The following is a 23,702-nucleotide window of genomic DNA, read 5'->3' as shown; positions in this document are numbered from 1 at the left end:
AATGGCTCATCGCTTGATTTGGGGTGGTGGCGACTGATGGTGGAGGGATGGCGACTGACAGGGGGAGGGGTACTGACAGCCAGTGTGTTGAGGGTGGGGAGACTGACAGCCAATAGTTCCTGTGAGTGCGTGACGCATCACTCAACATGTCATCACGGGGACAGGATCCCCCTTAAATCACTCAACATGTCATCGCGGGGACAGGATCCCCCTTAAATCACCAAGCTGACAATTTAACAGGTAGGTCTGGCTGCGATTTGAAAGATGCATCCTGCACCCATGACCAGTAATCGCACTCGGGTCCCAGGAAGGCTACCCGGGTGCTGCAATTTGAAAGCACCGAGTAATACAATGGACTGTGGAGGAATGGGATCTGAACTTCACTGTTACTGCTCACCCACTGCTCCTGTTGGCAGAGCTTTGACTAGTCTTTGTGATTTTAGATGTCCACCAGGCAAAGAGAGATGATCGTCAAAAATTGGCCAAGGAAAGGCGAGAGGAGCGAGACAGGTCTCTGGGTGAGTCTGTTTGGTTCTCAATGTTTGGGAAGGTTGCATCCCAGCTTATGCACAACACTGGGAGGTCTAGACCACTGAGTGAGAAAAAGCCAAGGGACTGTAAGTGTGTTCAGCTTCCCAAATCTGGAGAGCGCCCAGTGATGCTGCAACAGGTAAAAGCCCCTGCAGAAGCCCCAGCACATTCATGTGATGACCACCCCCTCCCGGACCAACTAAATGCATTGTTATTTCCACTGCAATGCCAGCCACCCATCAGCTCTAGAAGCATTCAAGACCGGAAGGTCAAATTGAATGGGGCTTTGATGGTGGGAGATAGAGGTAGAGGGTTGTTACTGAGGTTGGAGGCCTGTGACCACTACTGTGTCACAAGAATCTGTGCTGGGTCCACTGATTAGATGACAAATTGTTAGCAGGGTTAGTGAGTTTTGCAGTGGATACCAATGTTGGTGATATAGTGGACAGTGAAATAGGTTATCTGAAATTGCAACAGATCTGGAAAGTGGCCCAAGGAATGACAGATGGGATTTAACTCAGTCTAGTGTGAAGCATTGCACTTGAGTTGGTTAAATCAGGCCAGGGCTTGGATGGTGACCAGAAGGTCCTGGGTAGTGATGTTGACCATCGAGACTAAGGTTGCTGGCAGAGATTTGAGGAAATGATGAAGCAGGTGGATAGGGTGATGAAGAAAGTGCTTGGAAAGCTTGTCTTCAAAGTATCACTCCCTGTCCCTCACTGTGCACTGCCCTGGCAGTGAGCATCTCCTGTGCTGCCCTGCAGAACACTCACTGGTCTGCCTCAGGGATTATGGCTTTAATACTCTGCATCCTTTTTCGATCCTTCGCATGTTTCAGTCCTCAACGATTGGTTTCCAGCAGTAACTGAAGGATTGCTTTGCGGACTCTGCTGTCGGTTGCTCTGCTGTTGGCTGTGGTGTTGTGCTCCTGGCCCTGACTCTGGTGTCTCCTGCCAGCTGTGAGGGAGCAGCAGATCCTGCAGAAGGAGAGAAGGGCGCGCCTGCTCTATGAGAGGCAGATGGAGCAGCGGTGGAGGAAGTTGGAAGAACAGCGCCAGCGCGAGGAGCGGCGTCGGGTGGCTGTGGAGGAGAAGAGGAGGCAGAGGTGTGAAGAAGAGAAGGTGCGTGTAATAATCATGGAGATAAGTCTCCTGGCCAACTCCACCATGGTCTTGCTAAGCTAGTCCTGTTTTGCCTGCATTTAGCTCATACCTCTGGAAAACTTTCCTCTCCATGTAGCTGTCCAACTGTCTTTTAAATGTTGTAACGGTCTCTGCCTCTACCGCTTCCTCTGTCAGCTCAATCTGCATATCCACCACCCTCTGTGTGAATAAGTTGCCCCTCCAATCACTTTTAAATCTTTGCCCTCTCACCATTAATCTATGCCCTCTAGTTTTAGATTCCCTACCCTGGGAAAAAGACAGTGACCATTCACCTAATCCTGATTTTATAAACCTCTATAAGGTCAGCCTCACCTTCTGACACTCCAGGAAGACAGTTCTAGCCCTCTGGTCCCAGTAGCATCCTTGTGAATCTTTTCTGCATCCTTTCCATCTTAATGACATCCTTCCCGACGTTGGGCGACCAGAATATTGTAGTGTCTCTGCATTATTTATTTAGATTTCACAAAGTGATTTACTTTTATAATTGCTTAAATATTCAAGATTCTCTTGTTATGATTTATTGTCCTTTGTTTGTCCTGTAAAGCCACACAGAGGCACCACTAATCCAGGGTCACTATCAAGACGAGAATGAGAAACAAAAGAGGGTCCCCTGAGAGACATGGAGTGTCCGGTGATCCCACCACCTCCTCTGATGTTGCTGCCTCCTGTGCTCCTGTAATCTCCAAGGCAGCACGGCCTCTGGCTGGTCCAGCAATGAACCTGAGCTCCGGGTATCCAAGCCATTTCCTTTGCCCCTGTTTCTAAGTCCCAAAGTCAGGAAGCTGTCAGCATCCAAGGTTCTTTAAGAGCCCTGCTTGCCATCATGGATCCGGGTCATAATACTTGATTCCACCAGACTCCTGCAGCTTGTAGACGGTGCAAGTCCTTTGGTCACTGATCCTTTTGCTGGTCTGCTGCAGTGGTCTCCCACCCTGCAGGGGCCTATTCCAGGCTACTCCTTCTTAGCAGGGGTATTCTCCTACTCTGCTGACCTGTGGTGGTTCACTGCTCCCCTGGAACCTGCAACCTGTCATGCATGGGGCTATCTATGGCAATGAACTCTGTAGGTTCTATAAAAAAAAAACACAGCCAGACTCTTCTACAGGACTTTTAAACCTATCTGGGGGTGTTGGTGAATCACCAGGTGGTAGAACCCTGTGGAGGAGTGCTGTGCCTTCACTCCCTGCTCTTCCAGGTCTGCACCTGTTAACGTATTGGGAAGAATTGCTGGCTGGTGTTGTTGATGTTGATAAAGTAACCTTTCAGAATTTATTTGACAAAGTCCTGCATAATAAGAACATTTGAGGTACCTTGAATGAAAAGGGATGTGCAGGCAAGGACACAAAATGGCCAAATGCAGAATATAAAGAGAACCAGTGCTACCTTGCGTCTTTACGGTAGCAGATTAATCCAAGTCACTACGCAGGTTTATCAGAAAACATTCAATTATATCACAGAATGGTTGCAACACACAAGAAGGCCGTTCTTACCTTTGCTTTTTTGCCAGATCAACTTTCTAGCACCGTCCACAACCACTTCTTCAAAGCCTTGCAGGGTTCCTCTCTACAGTAGGTTTTCCGTGTCCCCATTGAGAGGCCACAATAGAAATTGCCCCACGCAGTGTTCCAGAGTCCACATATGCTGTGTATAAAAGTTTTTGTTCACGTTAATCTTCATTCTCCTGCTCTTTATTTTATGACCTCCTCCCCTCGACTAATCCAGGAACAGCCTCCCACTGTGCCAGCCCCTCATGGTTTTGTATCCTTCCACTGAAACTTCTCTTGGGCTTCTCTGCTTCAGAGAATACATTTCCTTCTACTCCATTCTATTATCATAACCTCATCCCTCAGCCTAAGAGCCATTCACATAGACCTCCTCCATACACACTTCCTACAATGGGGCTTTCCAAACAGCACAGACCTCCACCTGAGACCAGGCCAGTCTTTTATGAAAGTAGTTCAGTGTGACTTCTCTCCTTCGGTACTCTATTCAAAGCCTGGAAATGCTCAAACTGTAAAGCAATTTGCTGGAGGAACTCAGTGAATCAAGGAGCATCAGTGGGGGAGGGGGAAGAATGGTCAAATTCATCAAGTCTATAAGACTTAATGAAGGATTTTGGCTTGAAATATCGTCCATTCTCTCTTTTCCACTGATGCTGCTCTACTCGCTGAGTTCCTCCAGTAGATTGTGTTTGGCTTCATATTCCAGTGTCAACAGTCTCCTGTGTGTCTCATTGAACAAATGTTGACACCATCCTGTCCAGAAATGTGGGACAAATGACCTATTTTTTAGTCAGTAAGGATTAGATGAATTGAATTGTTTGTCACATGGAATGAGATATAGTGAAAACTTTGCATGTTATCCAGGCAAGTCAACATGGACATAGCAGAGCAGGTAGTGAAAGAATAAAAGCATAGAATTACTCAAATGTGCATGGTATAGTGTTGAAGGGAAAATCCAGTTAAACAGTGGAACCCATTGTCTTGAACCACTGGGAGGTTCATTCAAGACTAATAATAGCAGGAGAGAAACTGCCCTTGAATATGGTGGCTTAAGCAATGGTACAGGAGGGATATATTCAGATTGCTGGGGGATTGGAACCAATTTTGGTGGAGGTGGGATCAGTACAAACCAGACGGTCTTTACCTAGGCAGGACTGGGATTAATGTCCTTGATGGGGGTGACGGGAGGTGTTTGGTTATGTTTCTGGGGAGGGTTTAAACTAATTTTGTAGGGGAGGTGGGAGTTCATGTAGAAAGAAGAGGAAGTGAAATAGAGCCAGAATCAAGTTGAAAAAGGGAAAAGTAAAAGTGGAAAGCACAAACTGTTGGAGCGGTTGGCGCAGTGCTAGCAATCGGGACCAGGGTTCAGATTCCACACTGACTGTAAGGATGTTCTCCCCATGTCTGCGTGGGTTTCCTCCCACTGTTCGAAATGTAATGGGGGTTTAGGTCAATTGGGTGTAATCGGACGGCACAGGCTCATGGACCAAAAGGGCCTGTTGCTATGTTCTATGTCTAAATTTAAATTTTAAAAAAATTTAAAAATCAAATGCAAGAGGCAAAAGGGACCATCTTGCAATTCGATTGTAAAAAGTCAATGAGTGTGAGGGCATTCTATCTGAGTATCTGTCGTATTCAAAATGAGGTCAATGAGTTTGTAGCACAAATCGTGAAGAGGTTTGATTTAGTGGCCGTTTCAGAAATGTGTTTGCAGGGTGGAGATGACTGGGAATGACAGTGAGCAAAATAGTCTTAGGTTGTTGTATATTGTTGATAATGATGGGAATGAGTTAATCAGAATCAAGTTTATTGTCTTGAACATGTGTCACAAATTTGTTGTTTTGTGGTAGTAGAATTGTGCAGAACAAAGTCCAAAATCACTATAAATTACAATTCTGTAAATATAAGATTTAAAAAAAATATTTCAAAAGAGAGAAAAAGTGAGGTGGTGTCCATAGGTTCATTGTCCATTCAGAAATCTGATGGTGGAGGGGAAGAAAGTGTTTTCATAACTTTGAGTGCATGTCTTCAGGCTCCTGCCCCTTCTTCCTGCAGTGAGAGAAGGGCATGGACTGGGTGGTGAGAGTCTTTGATGATAGAGGCTGCTTTCTTGAGGCAACACCTCTTAAAGCTGTCCATGATGGCACTGACTGAGTTTACATCCTTGGTAGCCGGTTCCTGTCCTGTGCAATTGGCACCTTCATACCAGACAGTGACACAACCAGTCAGAGCACGTGGCCAGTCCAAAGGAGGACATGGTTTGTATCTGTTGTTTTGGCAACACTGTTTAATTCAAAAACACTGTGTGTGTGTGTGAGAGAGACGTGGTAATATATGGTAACCTATGACCATGTCCTTTGGAATGGGCACCCTGATTTATTTTTGTACAGTATATCTATCTATATCTGCACTTAAATGCTTATGTGCTGCAGGCAAAAGGTACTTTGTAAAACAAAACAACCACAATGTTATAATTTAATTAAAAAGAGGTAATAAATACAGTAAAATAGATAGTAAACCTCATAGTTATACTAGTGCAAAAAAAGTGCACATAGTCCTTTTGTGATATTGGATTAGTGTAACAAGGGAGAGCTATTAGTTATTGGAAATAAAGTGTTTTTAAGCCAACAGTTGCTGGACTTTAGGCTTCTCTATTACTTCAGCCTGAAGGGAACAGTAAGAAAAGGTTGGGATCAGGATGGTTGGAGTAATTTTTGATGATTGGCCTCACAGAGATGTCTGCAATGGATGGGAGGTCAGAGCCTGTATTGCCCCTGGCAATCTGCATTCTTGGGCTGATGAATTCCCAAACCAGGCTGTGATGCAACCCTTCCACCCTGTATTCCGGCTCATCATTTCTTGTAATACGGACAATTGTGGTGACATCAGCAAATTTGTGGATTGAGTTGGAGCCAAACTGTGATGTAACTTTACACAGGGCTCATGATGACATGCCAAATCTCCTTGGTCCCTTTGAAAAGTAGAGGTGTTGGAGTACCTTCTTTATAGCTGATTATTTGATCAATTGCTAAGAAGGAGCAAAGGCAGATGATATTTTGTGCGGCATAATGTACTTTGGTAGAACTACACAGTGAATGTTGGGGGCAGGGGATATTGAGCATCCAGAGTTCACTGAAGATGTTAGCACAGGTTGACAAGGCGATGAAGAAGGAATATGGGTGTCATATAGATACTGGAATCTGAAGGAACTTCATGGTCAACAGCATCGGTGGGGATGAAAGACTGGTCAAAATTGCATGATGGAACCTGTGACAGAGTATTTAGATATGGTTTGGGAGGAATTGCTAGAGTAACTTGCACACACATTTTAAAACACAGAATATTTGCAGGACCTTTGCTCTTTTGCAAAAAGCATTCTGCAACGAAGTATCAACATACAGCTTGCCTGGGAGAGCATGTGATTTTTGCAAGCAGACAGAACAGTTTTGCTCTCAGAGAGGGAGGGTGTGAAACAGAGAGAAAGGAGACAGAAATCAGTTCCTGAAGGACAAAGCTGGCAAACCTTTCGAAGACTGTCTGGTCAAAGGAGAAGACTGGCTGTATGAAAGGTGACCTGAAAGAAGGAGGATCATCAGGAGAACCCTGAAGGGGGCAAATTTCGTCAGCAAGACTGATTGGAAAGGAATCGGGTGCGGATGTCCTGGAACAAAAGGAATCTCTCTCAAAAAACCAACAAGAACTCTCCTGAGTGGTAACCATTTGCCTGCTAAGCACCAAAGATTGATGAACTTTGTTAATGCTAACTTCTGTGCATAGTACAAGAATTGCCTGCAACCAAGTGAGATTGGACTGTGATCCAAATAACTTTTCTAATCTTAAATACACATTACACACACCTGCGCTTAGTATTAGAGGGGGGGATTAAGTAGGTTAGTAATAAGTTAATGTTTATTTCTGTTTTTCTGTTCAAATATAATTAAAAACTACTGTTGTTGAAGTAACCCTTTGTGTTGTGGTGCATATTTATCGCTGCTGGTTTTGGGGTCCTCTGGACTCTGTAACAAACCCTACATCAAGTCTAAGAGTGCAAAGGGGATATAGCTAGTATATTGAGAACAGGTTGGGAGGAGGAGGAGTTGGACAGGGGTCTGTGGAAGGGATATCCACCATAGAGAGGTTGCTTGAGGACAAGCTCCTGTCGCAGTCAGCGCCATGCCTGGGTTTTGAAATATCAGAGCCTTTTGCTGAAGTTACTGAGATGTAAGCAGGCTCTTCTGCCAGCCAGTGTGTTTTGCCTGTTGGCCGTTATTCTAACAGGTCGAAGAGACGGGTCATTGATAGGTGATCAGTGTAAGTAGCTGTCTGTCAGGGGTGTTCATTGGTTGGCAGATTACTCTGAGCAGCAAAAAATTTGCTTCCTGAACACTTTTGGTGTATTTTATAGATTTTGGACTGCAGATCATGAAAATTGCCTTAAAAATTTCCTATCACACATTTTATTTTAGATATGACTTATTTTTCTGATTTTTCTGTCATAAGTCAGTCTACTTCTACTTCAAGCATACAAAAATCATGAAGTGCAATATGTCATTGAAAATTCATTTTCTGCATTCGCACTTGGACTTTTTCCCTGCTGATCTTTGTACAGTCAGTGACGAACATGGTGACCATGGAAAAGTGATTATCAGGACATCTAGAATCCATCAATGCTGGCCGACTATTGTTGGACACTAACACAACAGGAGAGGTATCCGATACTGAATACAAATGGAAATAGGCAGCAAAACATTTTTAGATCGTTTGAACTAACGCAATGTATTATTAGACATGCTAAATTCAATAAAAGTTACGGTAATTTAATGTTTCTCCAACTTCCTATGTGATGTAGCAAATCTAAAATTATCTTTGTGTTCAGCTTGAAGTTTTCTATCATAATCCCCAATTTTTTCAGGAAGCAAACATTTTTAAAAAAATTGTTGTTCATTGCTGTTGCTCAGTTTTCTGAGCATCTTCCTTGTCCAGTTAATTTAATAGCCAGTGCAAGGAACTCTTGGAGTGAGGAGTGTGATTGAACTGCTCCTCCATTACCTGGAAGTCATACAAAGTTAAAAGTCAAAATGTATTATCAGAGTACATATATGACATCACATACAACCCTGAGATTCTTTTACCTGTGGGCCAGGTGGAATTTCTACTTATTGGTCGTGCAAATGTAGGCAAGAAAACAATGTTTACAAAAGAGGGAAATGTAAACAAAATGACTGCAAGAATCCAGAAAAAAATATTCAGTAATAAACAATGTGCCAAGTAAGAGTCCTTAAATAAGTCTCTGATTGAGTTTGTTGTTGAGGAGTCAGATGGTGGAGGGATAGCAACTATTCCTGAACCTGGTGGTATGTCTTTTGGCATCTATACCTCTTTCCTGATGGCAGCAGCAAGAATAGAGCATCTCCTGGGTGGTGTGAACCCTTGATGATAGCTGATCCTCTCCAACGGCAGCATTCCATATAGATTTTCTCAATGGTATGAAGAGTTTTACCTGTCATGTACTGGGCTGTGTCCCACTACCTTTTGCAGAGCTTTCCATTTGACACATTGCTGTCCCTATACCAGGCTGTGATGCAGCCAGTCAGCACATTTCCACTACACATGTGTTAAAGTTTGCCAAGCTTTCTGATATAATACCAAACCTCCACAAACTCCTGAGGCAGTAGAGACGCTGATGTGCTTTCTTCACAATGACATTAGTATGGTGGGTGCAGGAAAGGTCCTTTTGAGATAGTGACTCCCAGGAATTAAATTTTCTCACCCTCTCCACCTCTCCAATGATCACTGGATCTTGCATCTCTGGAGATGTTGAATGTGAAGTTGTAGTTAGTACACCATCTCCCTCCTGTATGCTGACTCATCACCCCTTTTTTATACACCCCACTACTGTGGTATCATCGGCAAATTTGTACTGAGCCACACAATCCTAGGTCTAAAGCGAATAGAGCAGGGGAATAAGTGCACAACCCTGTGGTGTTCTGGTGCTGATGAACATTGTGGAGGAGATGTTCTTGCCTTTCTGCACTAACTGGGGGTCCGGAAGTGAGGAAATCCAGAATCCAATTACACAGTGGTGTATTGAGGTCCAGGTCCTAGAGTTTATGGATCTATTTTGAGGGAATGATGGTGTTGAATGCTGAACTGTAGTCAATAAAGAGCATCCTGACGTATGTATCTTTGCTGTCCAGGGTTTTGTGTGGAGCCAATGAGATGGAATCTGCTGTAGATCTGTTGCTGCAGTAGGCAAATGTGGAACTGATCCATGTCACTGCTCAGACAGGAGCTGATACGCTTCAACACCAACTTTTCAAAACACTTCATTATTGTGGATGTGAGTGCCACTGGTTGGTAGTTGAAGACCACACTCTTCTTGGGCACTGGTACAATTGAGGCCGGTTTGAAACAGGTAGGTTACCATGTCCTGTCAGAGTTAGATGTGGAAGATATCTATGAAAACATTGGTCAGTTGATCCGCACAGATTTTCAGTCGTCGGCCAGGTACACTTTCTGGACCAGATACTGATGCAATTGCACATGATTTTTCCCTTTTCCATAAATCTATAATGAAATGCGACTCTGCATAAGAAATCCAGGAGAAATACCAGGGAGTCATGAAAACAGAAAAGATGCACATTGATTATTCATGACTGTTTTCCAAAGGCAGAGAAATGTGTCAATTATTCTTGCTTGAATTGCTCACCAGCACTGCAGAATATGCAAGGCTCTACTTCAGTACAGCTGCTTTCTTCATGTAACATTTCGTTCCTCATGTGCATTTTTTTTCTTGATTCAGGAAGTCTGTTCAATTGATTTGTTAGTGAGAGAATGTTTATTGTCATGCACGTTGTACAATATATATTTGCACCAAAATTCTTACTGCTGCAGCCGAATTAGTGCTTTGTTTAGTTTCTAAAAAAACGTCAGAAACAAATGGAGAACCAATATAATGGGATCCTTAATTGAATTAAAAAGAGACAATAAATACAAAAAAAATCTAGATAACAAATATCCACAGTGCTCTAAAAGTGACAGCAAAAGTGCAGACATTCCTTTTGTGGGGTTGGAGCAGTGCCTGATAAGTGTAACAAGGAAAGATTCAAGAGCCTGATAGCTGTTGAAGATAGCAGTGACAAGAGGTTGCGACCAGGGTGATGGGCTCGTTTAGGATGTTGGCAGTTTTGTTGAGAGTGGGGGTTCGCCCCAGCCCAGTTGCTAGTACCCTAGCTCCTGATCACGAATCTTGAGATGGGTAGTGACTGTCTGGGAGAGTGGTGAGTAATATAAAGGCAGTGAGAAACCTGGTGCGTTAGGGGACTGTCCAATTTTCCGACACAATGTGAAGAACCTCATGGCAATGTTTGAAAAATGTGAGCCAACAGCACCTTGCAGAATACTTGGTTTTCCCACTGAAGGGTTTTGCTGCCTTGCACCATGTGTGTGGTTCCACTTATTGCTCTGCCAGCCTGGTGTAAACTGTGGGATGACTCACTCCATGCATTTGATGCCACATCACCCCACATTACATAGACTTCATTTGCTGAAGAGAATTGTGAGACCTCTTGAGGAGAAGGTGCAGTGTTATCCTAAATCCTGTTTTCCTGCTAACCACAGAATGGAAACAGGCCCCTCTGTAGATGTAAATGCTCAGGCAAAGTGATGGAGTTCTCCGCGAAAATTCATGAACATCCCTTGGGGTACAGGATGTTGTGAGAGGGAATTGTGCTGGTTACCTGGGTGCAGCTGCCTGATTTTTACCCCTCCTGACTCCCATTGCTGTTAAACCAGCACTGTGGGAACCCATTTTAGATGAACACAATGAGTTTATTGTCATACACAATGTTCAGGTGCACCAAACATCTTATTGTGGCAGATACACCATAGAACATACGACTGGAATGCCCTGATGAAGTGTTCCAGCCTGAAACGTCGACCATCCACTTTCTCCCACTGGATCTGCTCAGCCTGAATTTCTCGAGCAGATGTGTTCCTCTACTCAGCTGCACGATCGATGATCCCCTTTGCTGATGATCAAGACATGCCACCTCATGACACTGCTCGCAGACACTTCCTGAAGCTTCTGCCGTCCTCATTGATGCTTCTTTCACCAGAAACATTCACAAGCAGTACTGTGTTTGCTCAGAACTTGGGGTCACTGTGTCACTTGGTGGAGGGAGGGGGATTCATGCTGTGGGCAAGAGAAGGAGATGCTGGACAGGGATTACCAGCTGTCTGGCTCAGCAATGTGTTGAAAGGGAGGGTCAGGGGTAGGCAGATGGGACCTGGATACCATGTGGGTGGTGAGTAGGGGACAAGAGAGCTGAGGAGCTGCAGTGGTAGGAGGATAATAGGGAGGGTCTGGTGGTGGGAGAAGAGATGTGAGAGAGGGAAAGAGTGGCTCTTGAGAGCAGAGAAGAGGAGGTAGAGTTTGCATTCATGCACATGGCCTCTGGTCATCACCATTCCCTTCTGCTCTGATAAGCTGATGGTGAGCTGCTGTCTTGAACCACTGCCACCACTGTGTGAAGGGGCTCCTCGTGAATGTGACCCAATGTTCTGACCAGGATGCAGAGTGGTGCCTGCATCCTTCCAAGGAGTAGGGGATATTGGGAGTAGAATGTGCCAGCACGGAATGGCCACTGGTTATTTTTGGGAATGGCGCCTGCTACAGCTATGGTGTGTGAGGACAGGATCGAGCGAATGTTCAGGATTGGCCACCTTGTCCTCACCACGAGTGCCTGCAGACCCTCGACCTTACTCCCTCAGGGCCATGCAGTACCTGGTCACGGAGGTCCCATTCAGTGCGTGAATGCTGCCTCAGAATATGTACATACTGCCCGTGCGTCACACCACACACAACTCTGGCTCTCATTCCTGTCCCTATGAGAAGCAGTAACAATCCCTACTTTGGTATTCTGTGGATGGATGACAAAAAGTTGGTTTGCAGGCAGTGGGTAATCAAGAAGGCCAATAGGATATTGGCCTTCAATAGTAATTTTTTTTAAAATTTAGACATACAGCACAGTCCTTCGATCAATGAACCCATGCTGCCCAATTGCATCCAATTAATCAACACTCTGGTACATTTTGATGGGTGGGAGGAAACCAGAGCACCTGGTGGAAACTCACAAAGTCACAGGGGAAAATGTACAAATTCCTTATAGGCAGTGCTGGATTCGAACCCGGGTTACTGGCACTGTAACAGCATTGTGTTAACCGCCATGCTGTGTCGTCCCGGTTGAATCTCAGAGGGGGTGGGAAGGAATTTTTGCTCTAACTGTACAGGGTAGTGGTGAGGCTGTAGTTCTGGCCTCTACTTATGAAAAGATAGACTGACTTTGGAGATGGTACAGATGAGGTCACTAAGTTGATTCTGGAGATGAGGGGAGAGTGAATCACTTGGGACCATACTCATTGGAGTTTGGTGGGATGAGAAGGGAATTTATGGAAACATATAAAATTATGAAAGGAATTGAAACAAGGAGGTTGTTTCCAGAGGCAAATGAGATGAGAACTAGGAGACATAATCTCCAGAGTAATTTAAGACAGAAATGAGGAGGAACTGCTTCTCTTAGAGAGTAGTGATTCTGAGGAGTTCTCTGCCTAATTAATGCATTTTTGAAGACCGGGGAATTGAGGGTTATGGGGAACAGACAGATAAGTGAAGCTGAGACCAAGGCCAGATTAGCCAATTGAATGGCAGAGCAGGCTGGACGGGCGACATGGTTAACTCGTTCTCCTACAGTATTTCTTCTTGTTTATTGTCCATGGTAGGAACAAATCACCTTCAAATCTTCAAGGTGACTGCTATGCCATTTGCTAAAGCGTTGAACAGATTCTTGCATCTTTTCAAAAGTTAATGTTTGGATCAATGATAGAAACATTCGAGTTTATTTTTTTTACTGGAAATGTAGTTTATTAAAAATGCAACCAGTTTGTGCGAGTGTCTGCGATAGATGTGCACCGTCTGGACAGGTTGGCTGGCATTCGTGTTAAGGATCCCACTCAGTGATGCAGCTATTGATCCCCTGCACTAGTTCTCATTGCCTTGCGGTTAATGCTTGTTGGAGTATTATTCATGAGCGGATGCAGTCAGAATCTCCGATGATGTTCAAACCTATGACAGCAGATGCTGCTGTTGATGTAGACTGCTATTTGCATAGAAGTTCAGCATCCTATACTGTTCAGTCTTGCTCTTGGGCATGGTGTCATTGTCAGGAGGTTTGGGATGGTAAGTCGTTTTGTGGCTTGTTTTGGGTTGAATTCTGCAACCTTGAACGTTGTTACCTTTGCGTGAGCTCTCCTTTTGGCTTTCGTTCGAGCACGCGAACAGCGCCCACATCCAGTCAAAGTGAATCCACTGACACGGGCGCTCTTGTTTTTGTCTGTTGCATGCAATGCTAGGAGCGTCACGAAGCCATGATGCGTCGCACTTTAGAACGTAACCACCAGTTAGAGCAGCGGCAGAAGAGATGGTCCTGGGGAGGAGCAGCAGCATCCAGAGATGGTGAGTGAACCCACGCGGACTGCATTGCAGCTTGCAGGATGACAGGAGTGCGTGCGGCCTGCCTGAGAGCGGCTCTGGCTGCACCCAGCGCTTCAGGTTGTCGCCGATGCAAAGCAGCCGCTGATTTCAGAAGAGGCAAGCTGATTGAGTTCACCGAGCGGGGCTCTGTGCCCCCCTCCCTCCGCATCCCGTCCACCATGTGGACGTCTTTTCTTTGCTCAGCCCTACATTCCGTCTCCAGCCCCCCCCCCCCCCCCCAAAAGCTTTTATTTGGCACACGCCTTCGGTGCAGTGACTGAAAATCTCTGGATTTTCAGTGATTGAAAACTACATTGCATTTAATTATCTGGGCCAGATATATTAAAGGGGGATCTTTGGATCCACTTACAGTTCTAGTGACCTCCCTTTGGATGTTTTCACACCATTATGTGCATAATTCTGGCCTCTCCGAAGCAATTCATTCATCTCCGCTCGGATAGTGTATTTGCTGAGCACAGACTCCGACCTCTGCCCAATTTGAGCAAGTCACTGAAAACGCCGGCAGCCTGGGAAGGTCGGATTGCGGATGCAGTCCCCTCTGCAGTGCCTCCCGTGCAGAGATGAGTCGATTCCCCCCCGCCCCCGCTTCCCCGCGGGGGGAGAACATGGGCCGGTGAATAGACCGAATTGTGCTGAGCCAGAAAGGGGGCATTGGGCGAATTAGGGAACTGCAGGAACGAGCGAGACATGGGCCATTTTTCTGAGGTTATAACACACTGGGAGAAACCCAGGCATTGAGGGCGAGGAGCCAGGGTCTGAATTTGCTTGTCATGAGCTGTCGGTTGAAGTGTGAGCAATGATACTGTTCTGCGATTGACTTTATTTCCAATTCTGTGTCGTGTAGGTGAATCAGAAAATGCCCCACCCCCTCCTCTAGATGTAGCAGCCAACACCTATCCTCCAGAGCCCGTCGTCTTTGACGCTGCTGCTTCTAAGACTGGTATTTGGGAAAGTTACTCTTTATCTTGCTGTCATTAGTGCGTGGTCCACTTGTTCAACCAACTGTATCCCGCCCACTCTCCTCCTCCCCGGTGCTTGTCGCTGTTCGTTTGGTTTCTGATTGCTTTTTCTTTGTATTTCTTCGCTCCGTAGTCAGTCAGCATGGTGTCGTTGTACTTTGGGTGCTTGATACCAGGACATGCATGTGTGTGCAGTGTGGAAACTATTAAAGAATCCTTGTGTCTTTTTGTTTCGTGTCCAAGCAAAAGGTTTTAACCGACGTGTCCTTGCAGCCACAGCTCGCAGCTTCTGCCGCGAATATCTCCACACTTCCTCCTGTCCCCGCCTACCCCCGAGAGAGACAAGTGGTCGTGCTGCCCACTGCGGTGGGTTGGCCCCACTGAACCGCCTCCCCGCGACCGATCCAGCGCGCTGGTCCCCCAGCCCAGGTTCTGCCGCGGACTGAACGCTGCGCTCCAAGGACAGGAACGCGCCCGGGGTTTGAGATAACCCCCAATGAAACAGGCGTCGGTTGGGGCCACACCTCACTCCACTTACAGAGCACACACAGTGTATCAGTGGGTCCTTTCGGCCCCTCTAGCCTGGCCTCGCCATTACCGAGAGCATGGTTGATCTGGTTTCACCCCAAGTCTGCATTCCCACTCCCCTCCCTTTCCTATCTCCTCCCACTTGCAGAGAGCCCCACAGATTTGGGATCCTCGGAGGGACCCCGGCATTTCTGTCTGAATGTTTGAGCAGCAAGTCCAAGTCAGAGCTTGAGAGTGACAGGTTCCTCACCGGCCAGTGGAGGCTGATCCTCAGGTCAGGCCAACCATGATCTGGTTACTTTTGACGTTTGGGGGTCTTTGGTGAAACCTATTTATCGGATTCTACTGCTTCCTTCACTGGTGAAGAGGATGCAGTGTAAGGAAAACCAAAGGTGATTATAACATTTTGTAAGTGTTGTTTCACACAGTCCTCTTTACTTTTTATTAATCTAATATCCATTTCAAAACTTTATTCACTTTATCTGTTCTTGTAGACCATAAGATACAGAGGAGAATTAGGCCATTCAGCCTGTTGAAACAACTTCACTATTCAAATTGTGGCTGATATATTTTTCTTCTTAACCCCATTCTCCTGCCTCCTCCTCATAACCTTGAACACCCTGACTAATCAAGAGCCCCCACTCTAATAGACCCAGTGATGGCCTCCACAGTCATCTGTGGCGACAAATTCCACAGATTCAACACCCTCAGGGCGAAGAAATCAGTGGGATGAGGGCAAGCAAGAGAACGGGGGAAGGGGTCAGTGGAAGTTGGAGAATTTGATGTCATCAGTTGGAGACTATTGAGACAGAACACGGGGTGTTCCTTCAGTTTACAGTGGTCTCAACCTGGCCATACACAAGGCCATGGACAGACACGTCAGTGGGATGTAGAATTGAAGTGTTTAGTCACAGGGAGATCCTTGTTGTTGCAGTGGATAGAGTGAAAGTGCTTAATGAAGGGACCTCCCCAATCTGCGTCTTCTCTCTCTGATGTAGAGGAGGTCATGTTGTGAGCACCAGATGCAGTAAATAACCCCAACAAGTTCATAGGTGATTTTTTTGCCTTACTTGGAAAGATTATTTGGGGCCCCAAACATGAGGTGTAATGGGAGTGTAGCATTTCTTGCAGTCACAGGGATATGTACCAGGGGGTGATTGGTGGGAAGGGATGAGTGAACGAGGGAGTTGTGGAGAGCATGATCCTACGGAAAGTGAGGAGAGAAGGGGATGATACATTTGGTGGTGAGATCATATTGTATGTGGCAGAAATTGTGGAGCATTATATGTTAGATGTGGAGGCTGGTGAGGATGAGGTGAACCCTGTCTTTGTTACATCTGAGGGAAGGAGGGGGGAGAAAGAGAAATAGAGGAATTGTGGGTGTGCGCTAAGTTTATGGCAGTAGAGGGAAAACGACATTTTCTGAAGGAGAAGAGCATCTCGGATGTCCTGGAATAGAAGGCCTCATCCTGGAAGCAGGTGTAGCAGAGATGGAGGTATTGAGAGAAAGCAATATCATCCTCCTAGGAGATAGTGTGGAAAAAGGTGTAGTCAAGGTAACTGTAGGAGTCAGAGGGTTTATAGATGATGTCTGCAAGCAGCAGAATTTTATATAAGAAATAGCAGGAGGAGGCCATTAGGTTCATCAAGCCTGTTCCATCATTAAAAAGGTTGTGGCTGATCTAGTCATTAACTCAGCTCCACCTACTTGCCTTTTCCCAGAACCCTTAATTCTTCTACTTGGCAAAAAAAAAACATATCTGCCTCAGTCTTATATATTTAATGAGGCAGCCTTGAATGCTTCCCTGGGCAGAGAATTTGCCAGACTGAAACACAAAAGTCTGCTGATTATAGTAAAAACACAGAAATGTTGGAGGAACTCGATAGGTCTTGTAGTGTCCACAGGAGGTAAAGATGTATTGCTGGCATTTCTGGTGTGAGCCCTTCCTCAAGACATGATTCAGACCTCGAGGAAGAGCTCAGCCCCAAAACTCCAGTAATATATCTTTACCTCCTGTGGATGCTGTGAGACCAGCTGAGTTCCTCCAGTATTTCTGTTTTTATTATTGAGAAAATTCACTAGATTCACCACTTTCCTCCTCATCTCCATCCTAAACATCTCCCCTTGAATCTCTAGTTTTGGTTTGATTTGGGCATCACATTTGACAAAGAGGGTCCTGTTTCTGTGTTGTTCTATGTTCCATAAAATGTGGCCAAAGAGGAATAGACATGAAATAATCACGTAAATCAGGGTAACATTAAGCAACTGTAGGTGAAACATTCCATTCTGTGGCACTAACCTCTCTGGACATTTTACACACACCATGGCTTCACAGAGGATGCTGCAGCATTTACAGAATTCGTTGATTGGGTTTATTGTGACCTCTCTGCAATGGGCGAGTGTCTCTTCAGAGTGATGCCTCAAATTCATACAGTGCCATTGTGCCAACTTTGCCTTCATCTAATTGGCTCATACTTTGGGAGAATGTCACCCAATTAATTTGCTCTTGCCACACTTTCCCACTACAGAATTAAGTGGAAACCCTGGCACGGGAGGAAAGGTTGTCTGTTTTGTCATACGGGAAATGTTATTTTAAGGATCTTTTACATCAGGCATTCTTCATTGGGAACTGGATAGTGATTGAAACATGAAGAGAAATGAATTGAAATTAACTCCCAATTATTTCAATGAGTTAATTAAAATCACTGATATTAAGTTGATCACAGGATTTAGTTTTCCAATCGAGTAATATTAAATATCTGATAGAATTAGCCTTTGCAGTAATGATGGGTGACGGTCTGATCAAGGAGGTGCTGCTGAGGTAGCCACTAGTTTCTCCTTGTGCGTCAAGGCTGGACATCTCTCATTACTGTTTTCTCCTTTATGGCAGTGTTTAACTTTGAGCTTCTCACATTCTATCATGGGAAGCACCCCAAACATCACTGAGAGATACCAGGCCATCATCTACGGGAATTAAGGTCCTTGTCGAAAGGAAATCAGCCTCATTTTGTTTTGGAAATGGACATCAGTCACTTAGCTCCAGGGAGCCAAATCCATTTGCATTGTTGCTATTGATCACAAGTAGTGCAGTTAATGCTGTATCTCATGCCAAGGTTCCAATTCTTGAAGCTTTACTAATAGCATTGGGACTCATTGAGCGAAGGAATATCTAGTTTTCTTCTGGTTAATCTGCAGGGTGAAACTTCTGCACAGTGGTACACTGAATCGAGGAGGGGAATGGTGGATTTGTTGGGCTGGATCAGTCAGTCCAGGGACTCAGGACCCCCATTACCCTGTTCACCACCTTTGCTCACTCCTATTTTTAGGAAGAAGGTACAAAAGCTCAGAGAACAACACCTGTAAATTGAAGAACAGTTTCTTTCAATGGCTGTTAGGATCTTGAATCTCCCCTCATTACACTAATCACAGACTGCTCCAACACCACAAAAGGACTGTCTGTACTATTGCAAAGTCAATTATTTTTCACTAGGATTGCAATGAATGTATTATCTATTTTTATTATATTTTTAATTCAATTAAGTATACCATTGTAGTTTTAGTCATTCTTTTCTTTTTCAATATTTTATTGGCTTCATCAAATAAATGTTACATAGGTACATGACAATAAGATAAAATACAGTATTAATGAATCTTATAATAAAAATGTTATTGAAACCTATGTTACATTGAAAAGAAGTTTAAAAAAAAATACCTACTATACTAATTATCGATCCCCTCCCTTCGGAGGTTACTGGCTAAACACAAACAGTCCACTACTAATAATAAAAAAGAAGGTAAATAATAGGGTTGAAAACCAGAAACTAATTAAGTTAACTAATTTTGAAAGTAATCAAAAAAAGAACCCAGTAGAGAAAGTTAAAATTCATTTCAGTAGTGGAGCATCTAATTTTCTGTGCCATCTTATCAGACAACCACTGAGTGTGAGTGGGAGGGACAGCATCTTTCCATCTCATTAATGTGGCCCTTCTAGCGATAAGGAAGGCGAGGGCAACTACATGGGAATCTGAAGCAGTCAATATCAAACCTATTAGCCTACTTACTCCAAAGAGAGCAAGAAAAGGGTTTGGAGTCAAAGCAATATTAAGAACTAAAGACAAGGTACGAAATACCACTTCCCATAAATTGGAAAGAGAAGGATATAACCAGAACATGTGATATAGTGTACCTTCTTCAGTTAGACATTTATCACATTTAGAAGAGAGATTAGAATAGAATTTAGACAATTGGATTTTGGAATAGTGGGCTCAGTGTACAACCTTAAGTTGTAATAATGAATGTCTTGCACAAAGAGAGGAAGAATCCACTCATTTTGTCTTTTTTTTTATAGTGAACCTGTTCAGCTGCAGTAAGTAAGAGTTTTGGTGCATATGTTCATTGTGCAATGAATATGACAATAAGCTCATTTTCTTACAAGATTTAAAAGGCATTTAGACAGGTACCTGGATAGGAAAGGTTTAGAGGGACATGGCCCAAATGTAGGAATATGGGACTAGCTCAGATAGGCAAGTTGGTTGGTATGGGCACATCATGCTGTAGAACTTCAGTGGCTCTCTGACCCTGATTGAGTTGAAACCCGTCTCCCAGGGCAGAGCTGTTAGAATGTGAGGAATGCTGGAATGTTTAGATAAAAGTGGTGGTGCTGTGATGAAGGCTCGTTTTTGAGGAGAGGCAAGAGGATATGTTTCCAGAGACCTACAAAGACTGTTGATGCTGGTACCCTGAGCACACAGCAAGCGGCTGGAAGAACTCAACGGGTCAGGCAGCATCTGTGGAGAGGAATGCTAAAGGGTCAGGACCCTTTCTGAAGACTCGATGTTTCCAGCTTGCTGATTTGGTCAAGAGAGATATGGATGCTCTATGACTAGCTGTTATGTGTGTGGCATGTGCCTGGAATGTGGTCTGTGGAGGTCAGGAGCTGGGAATGCAGACTGACTGAGCCTGTAATGATTCAGATTTATTGTTAGAGTATTTACATGACATCACATATAACCCTGAGTTTCTTTTTCCTGTGGCCAGGCAGAATTTTTACTTAATGGTGGTGAAAAAAACTGCACTCAAGAAAGACACGTATACAAAAGAGAGAAATATAAATAAAGAAAGAAATATAAATAAAGAAAGAAATATAAATAAAGAAAGAAATGTAGGCAAAATGAAAAACAGAAAAAAAATTCAGTAATAAATAATGTGCAAGGTAAGATTCCTTAAAGGAGTCTTTGGTTGAGTCTGTTGTTTAGGAGACTGATGGTGGAGGGGTAGCAACTGCTCATGAATCTGGTGCTATGAGTTTTGTGGCACCTATACCTCTTTCCTGATGGCAGCAGTGAGCACAGAACATATCCTGGGTAGTGTTGATCCTTGATGATCGCTGCTGCTCTGCGATGACAGCGTTCCCTGTAGATTTTTTCAATGGTAGGGAGAGTTTTGCCTGTGATGTACTGGGCTGTATCCACTATCTTTTGCTGAACTTTTCACTCAGAGGTATTAGTGCCCCCATATTAGGCCCTGATAGAGCCAGTCAGCACACTTCTCACTACACACCTGTTGAAGTTTGTAGAGGTTTCTGTTGTCATATCAAACCTCCACAAACTCCTGAGGAAGTAGAGGCACTAACAAGGTTTCTTCACAGTGACATTAGTATGTCAGAAATGAAAACTAGAACCGCAGGAAACTCTCAACAGTTGAGGAAGGAGAAGCAGTGTTACTGGCGGAGACCATGTGCCAGAACTGGGAATGTGAATCAAGCCAGTGTTCTGTGGCAGAGTTGGAGGGTGAGATGTGTGAGGGGAAGTTCTACAGTAACACAAGAAGTAGGAACAGAATTAGGCCATTTGGCCTATTCAAATCATGGTTGATGTATTTTTCCTCTCAACCCCATTCTCCTGCCTTCTCCCCACAACCTTTGACACCCTTACTGATGAAGAACCCGTCAACCTCTGCTTTAAATATAACTTGGTGCCCTCCACTATCTGTGGCAATTCTCTGGCTGAGAAACTTCTCCACATCTCTGTTCTAAAGGAATGTCCTTTTATTCTGTGGCTGTGCCTTCTGTTTCTATACTCTCCCACCACTGGAAACATCTTCTCCAGCCATCTGAATATTCAATATATTTTGATGAGATCCCCTTCACCCTTCTAAACTGCAGCGAGTACAGGCCCAGAGCTATCAAACGCTGCTCGTACATTAACCCTCCCATCTCTGGGATTATTCTTGTAAATCTCCTCTGGACCCTCTCCCAATGTCAGCACATCCTTCCTTGTACATGGGGCCCAAAGCTGTTCACAATTTTCCAAATGTGGTTTGACCAACGCCTTATTAAAATCTCACCATTACATCCTTGCTTTTATATTCTAATCCTGTAGAAATGAGTGGCTGTCCACTCCATTGTAGAAACCAACCACTCATTTGATGACCCCCATCAGTATGCAGGGGCCACCCAGGGTTTTTGGTGGCCTTCACTTTAATTCTCTTTCCTATTCCCACTCTGCCTTCTTTGGCGTCCTGCACCATTCGACAAAGGCACTGAGCGGAGGTGAAGTGCGTAGAGCCATTCTCTCACAGTGGCAGTGATCCGGGTTCAATCCTGACCACTGGTACAACCTGTGTGGTGTTCTAGTTTCCTCCTCTGTCCTGAAGACATGCAGGTTGGTGGGATAATTGTCTGCAGTGAATGATCTCAATGTAGGTTAATGGGAGTTGATGATAATGAGAGTTTGTCATCATATATTTAAGTGCAGCGTACAAATACACTGAAATTCTTGCTTATTACAGGTATGTAAAATACATGAACAAACAATGAATAAAAGGACCACATCAGAGAAAATATATAATAAATATAAAAGAGTAGAAATTAACAGTAAATGTTAACAGTTGATGTTAATGGGAATGCCTGATTTGCAAAAATCAGGACTACAGGGAAATCGGGAGATGAAAAATGGGACTGGTAAGATTATTTCCAAAACCCCGAAGGACCTTGGTTATTATAAATATGGGTATCTTGAAGACCAGCAACTCACCTTCTTGATGCATTGCAGCCACCAATTGATTTTAACAATATCAAATAGCCTGTCACTCCAGTTTGTATAACAACTGGCCAATTCTGTAGCAATGTCATTCAGCTGTGACGTTGACTCACCAATTTCCAACATTTGTTTTTGTGTCAGATTCCCAAAAGCTGCTGTCTCCTGCAACTCACAGTCCCTCTCTCTCTCTCAAACTCCCCACAATCCCACAATTTGCTGATTGCTTTCTCATTAGCTTGCTGCTTAATAATGCGAAGTTTGATAGGTTTATTTTAATTTTGCTGATTAATGTCTTTCAATAATTTAGCGTGAAGAGTTTAGAGTTTATTCTCATTTGTCCTGAGATGCAGTGAAAAGCTTAGTTTTGTGATGACCAAATCAAATTTTGCTGCTTGCATTTCACCCATTCAATCAATTCCCATGTGTTGACCTAGAAGCCTCCTGAACAGTGCAATCTGGTGGGGATGGGTGGGGGTAAGTGGGTGGAATGCATCATCACAGTCCCTTTAGTGGATCTGAGTGAGAAGGTGGATTTAGAAGGAGAAGGAAGGAATTAAACTGGTGGAAAACATTTGAGCGATGTTTTAAAAACTCGGCTCAAACAGGTAATTGCAGTAGTTGTATAGGATGCAGAGTACATTGGGTGGGCATTACAGATGCACATTTTGACTCAGTAAGTCCATGCTCTATTCCCACCATCCCACCCATTGACGCTCATTCCTGCCTCTTTCTCTGTTGTGTTGGGCCCAACTTTGCTCCCATCTGTGCGTAACTTCTGTCCACTCTTTTAATGTAGAAGCTTCTTCCAAATTTCTGGCTGGACTTCCGAGATTCCCAGAAACAACAGCCTTAGATGGTCTTGTGAACAAGTGGAAGTGCCTTCTCTGCCATCCACCCTTCCCAGATTTTACAGCCCTCTGCCAGTATTGGCATTTCCAAAGAGCCCATCATCCTTAGCTGAATCATGCACTCTCTCTGTTCCTGTCGCTGCAACAACTTCAACACCTCTGCACCTTCTTATGGGATGCTGGGACAGTGCATGGGCTAATCAGATTAATTAAGAGCATCAAAAGATCACACATTTGATAGACACTGCTATAAAGGAAGGTAATTTCCCTCATCTAGGTCATCAAGTATTCATATTCAATTGTGAATCTTCATCTTTATTTTTTTTTAAATCTATTTTGAGATACAGCCTTTCTGGCCCACAACCCAGCGATGCCCAAATACATCCATGTGTTCAATTAACCTACTAACCCAGTATGTCTTTGGAACTTAGGAGGAGACCAGAGCACCCGGAAGAAACCCATGTGGTCACAGGGAGAATGTACAAACTCCTTCCAGAACAACAACAGATGTGTACTTGGGTCACAGGCACTAACTGTGCCTACCTTTTATTCCATTTCTTCTATGTATTTGTTTTCTC

At 44.2% G+C, this 23,702-nt stretch overlaps 1 protein-coding gene across 1 annotated transcript in view; it reads left to right on the top strand.

Moving 5' to 3' along the window:
• Positions 1 to 264: 264 nt before the first annotated feature.
• Positions 265 to 23,702, top strand: part of LOC138739980 (MAP7 domain-containing protein 2-like) — a 66,184-nt gene continuing 42,746 nt past the window's right edge. The window contains exons 1-5 of the mRNA XM_069892436.1: positions 265 to 343; positions 444 to 836; positions 1,489 to 1,652; positions 13,607 to 13,709; positions 14,593 to 14,688. Coding sequence (XP_069748537.1) covers positions 265 to 343; positions 444 to 836; positions 1,489 to 1,652; positions 13,607 to 13,709; positions 14,593 to 14,688 — 835 coding nt within the window. The remainder of the gene's footprint in view (positions 344 to 443; positions 837 to 1,488; positions 1,653 to 13,606; positions 13,710 to 14,592; positions 14,689 to 23,702) is intronic.

Source organism: Narcine bancroftii, chromosome 7 (genome assembly GCF_036971445.1).
Source record: "Narcine bancroftii isolate sNarBan1 chromosome 7, sNarBan1.hap1, whole genome shotgun sequence".
In the NCBI taxonomy this organism is placed as follows: Eukaryota; Metazoa; Chordata; class Chondrichthyes; order Torpediniformes; family Narcinidae; genus Narcine; species Narcine bancroftii.
This window is presented reverse-complemented; position numbering and strand designations above follow the sequence as displayed.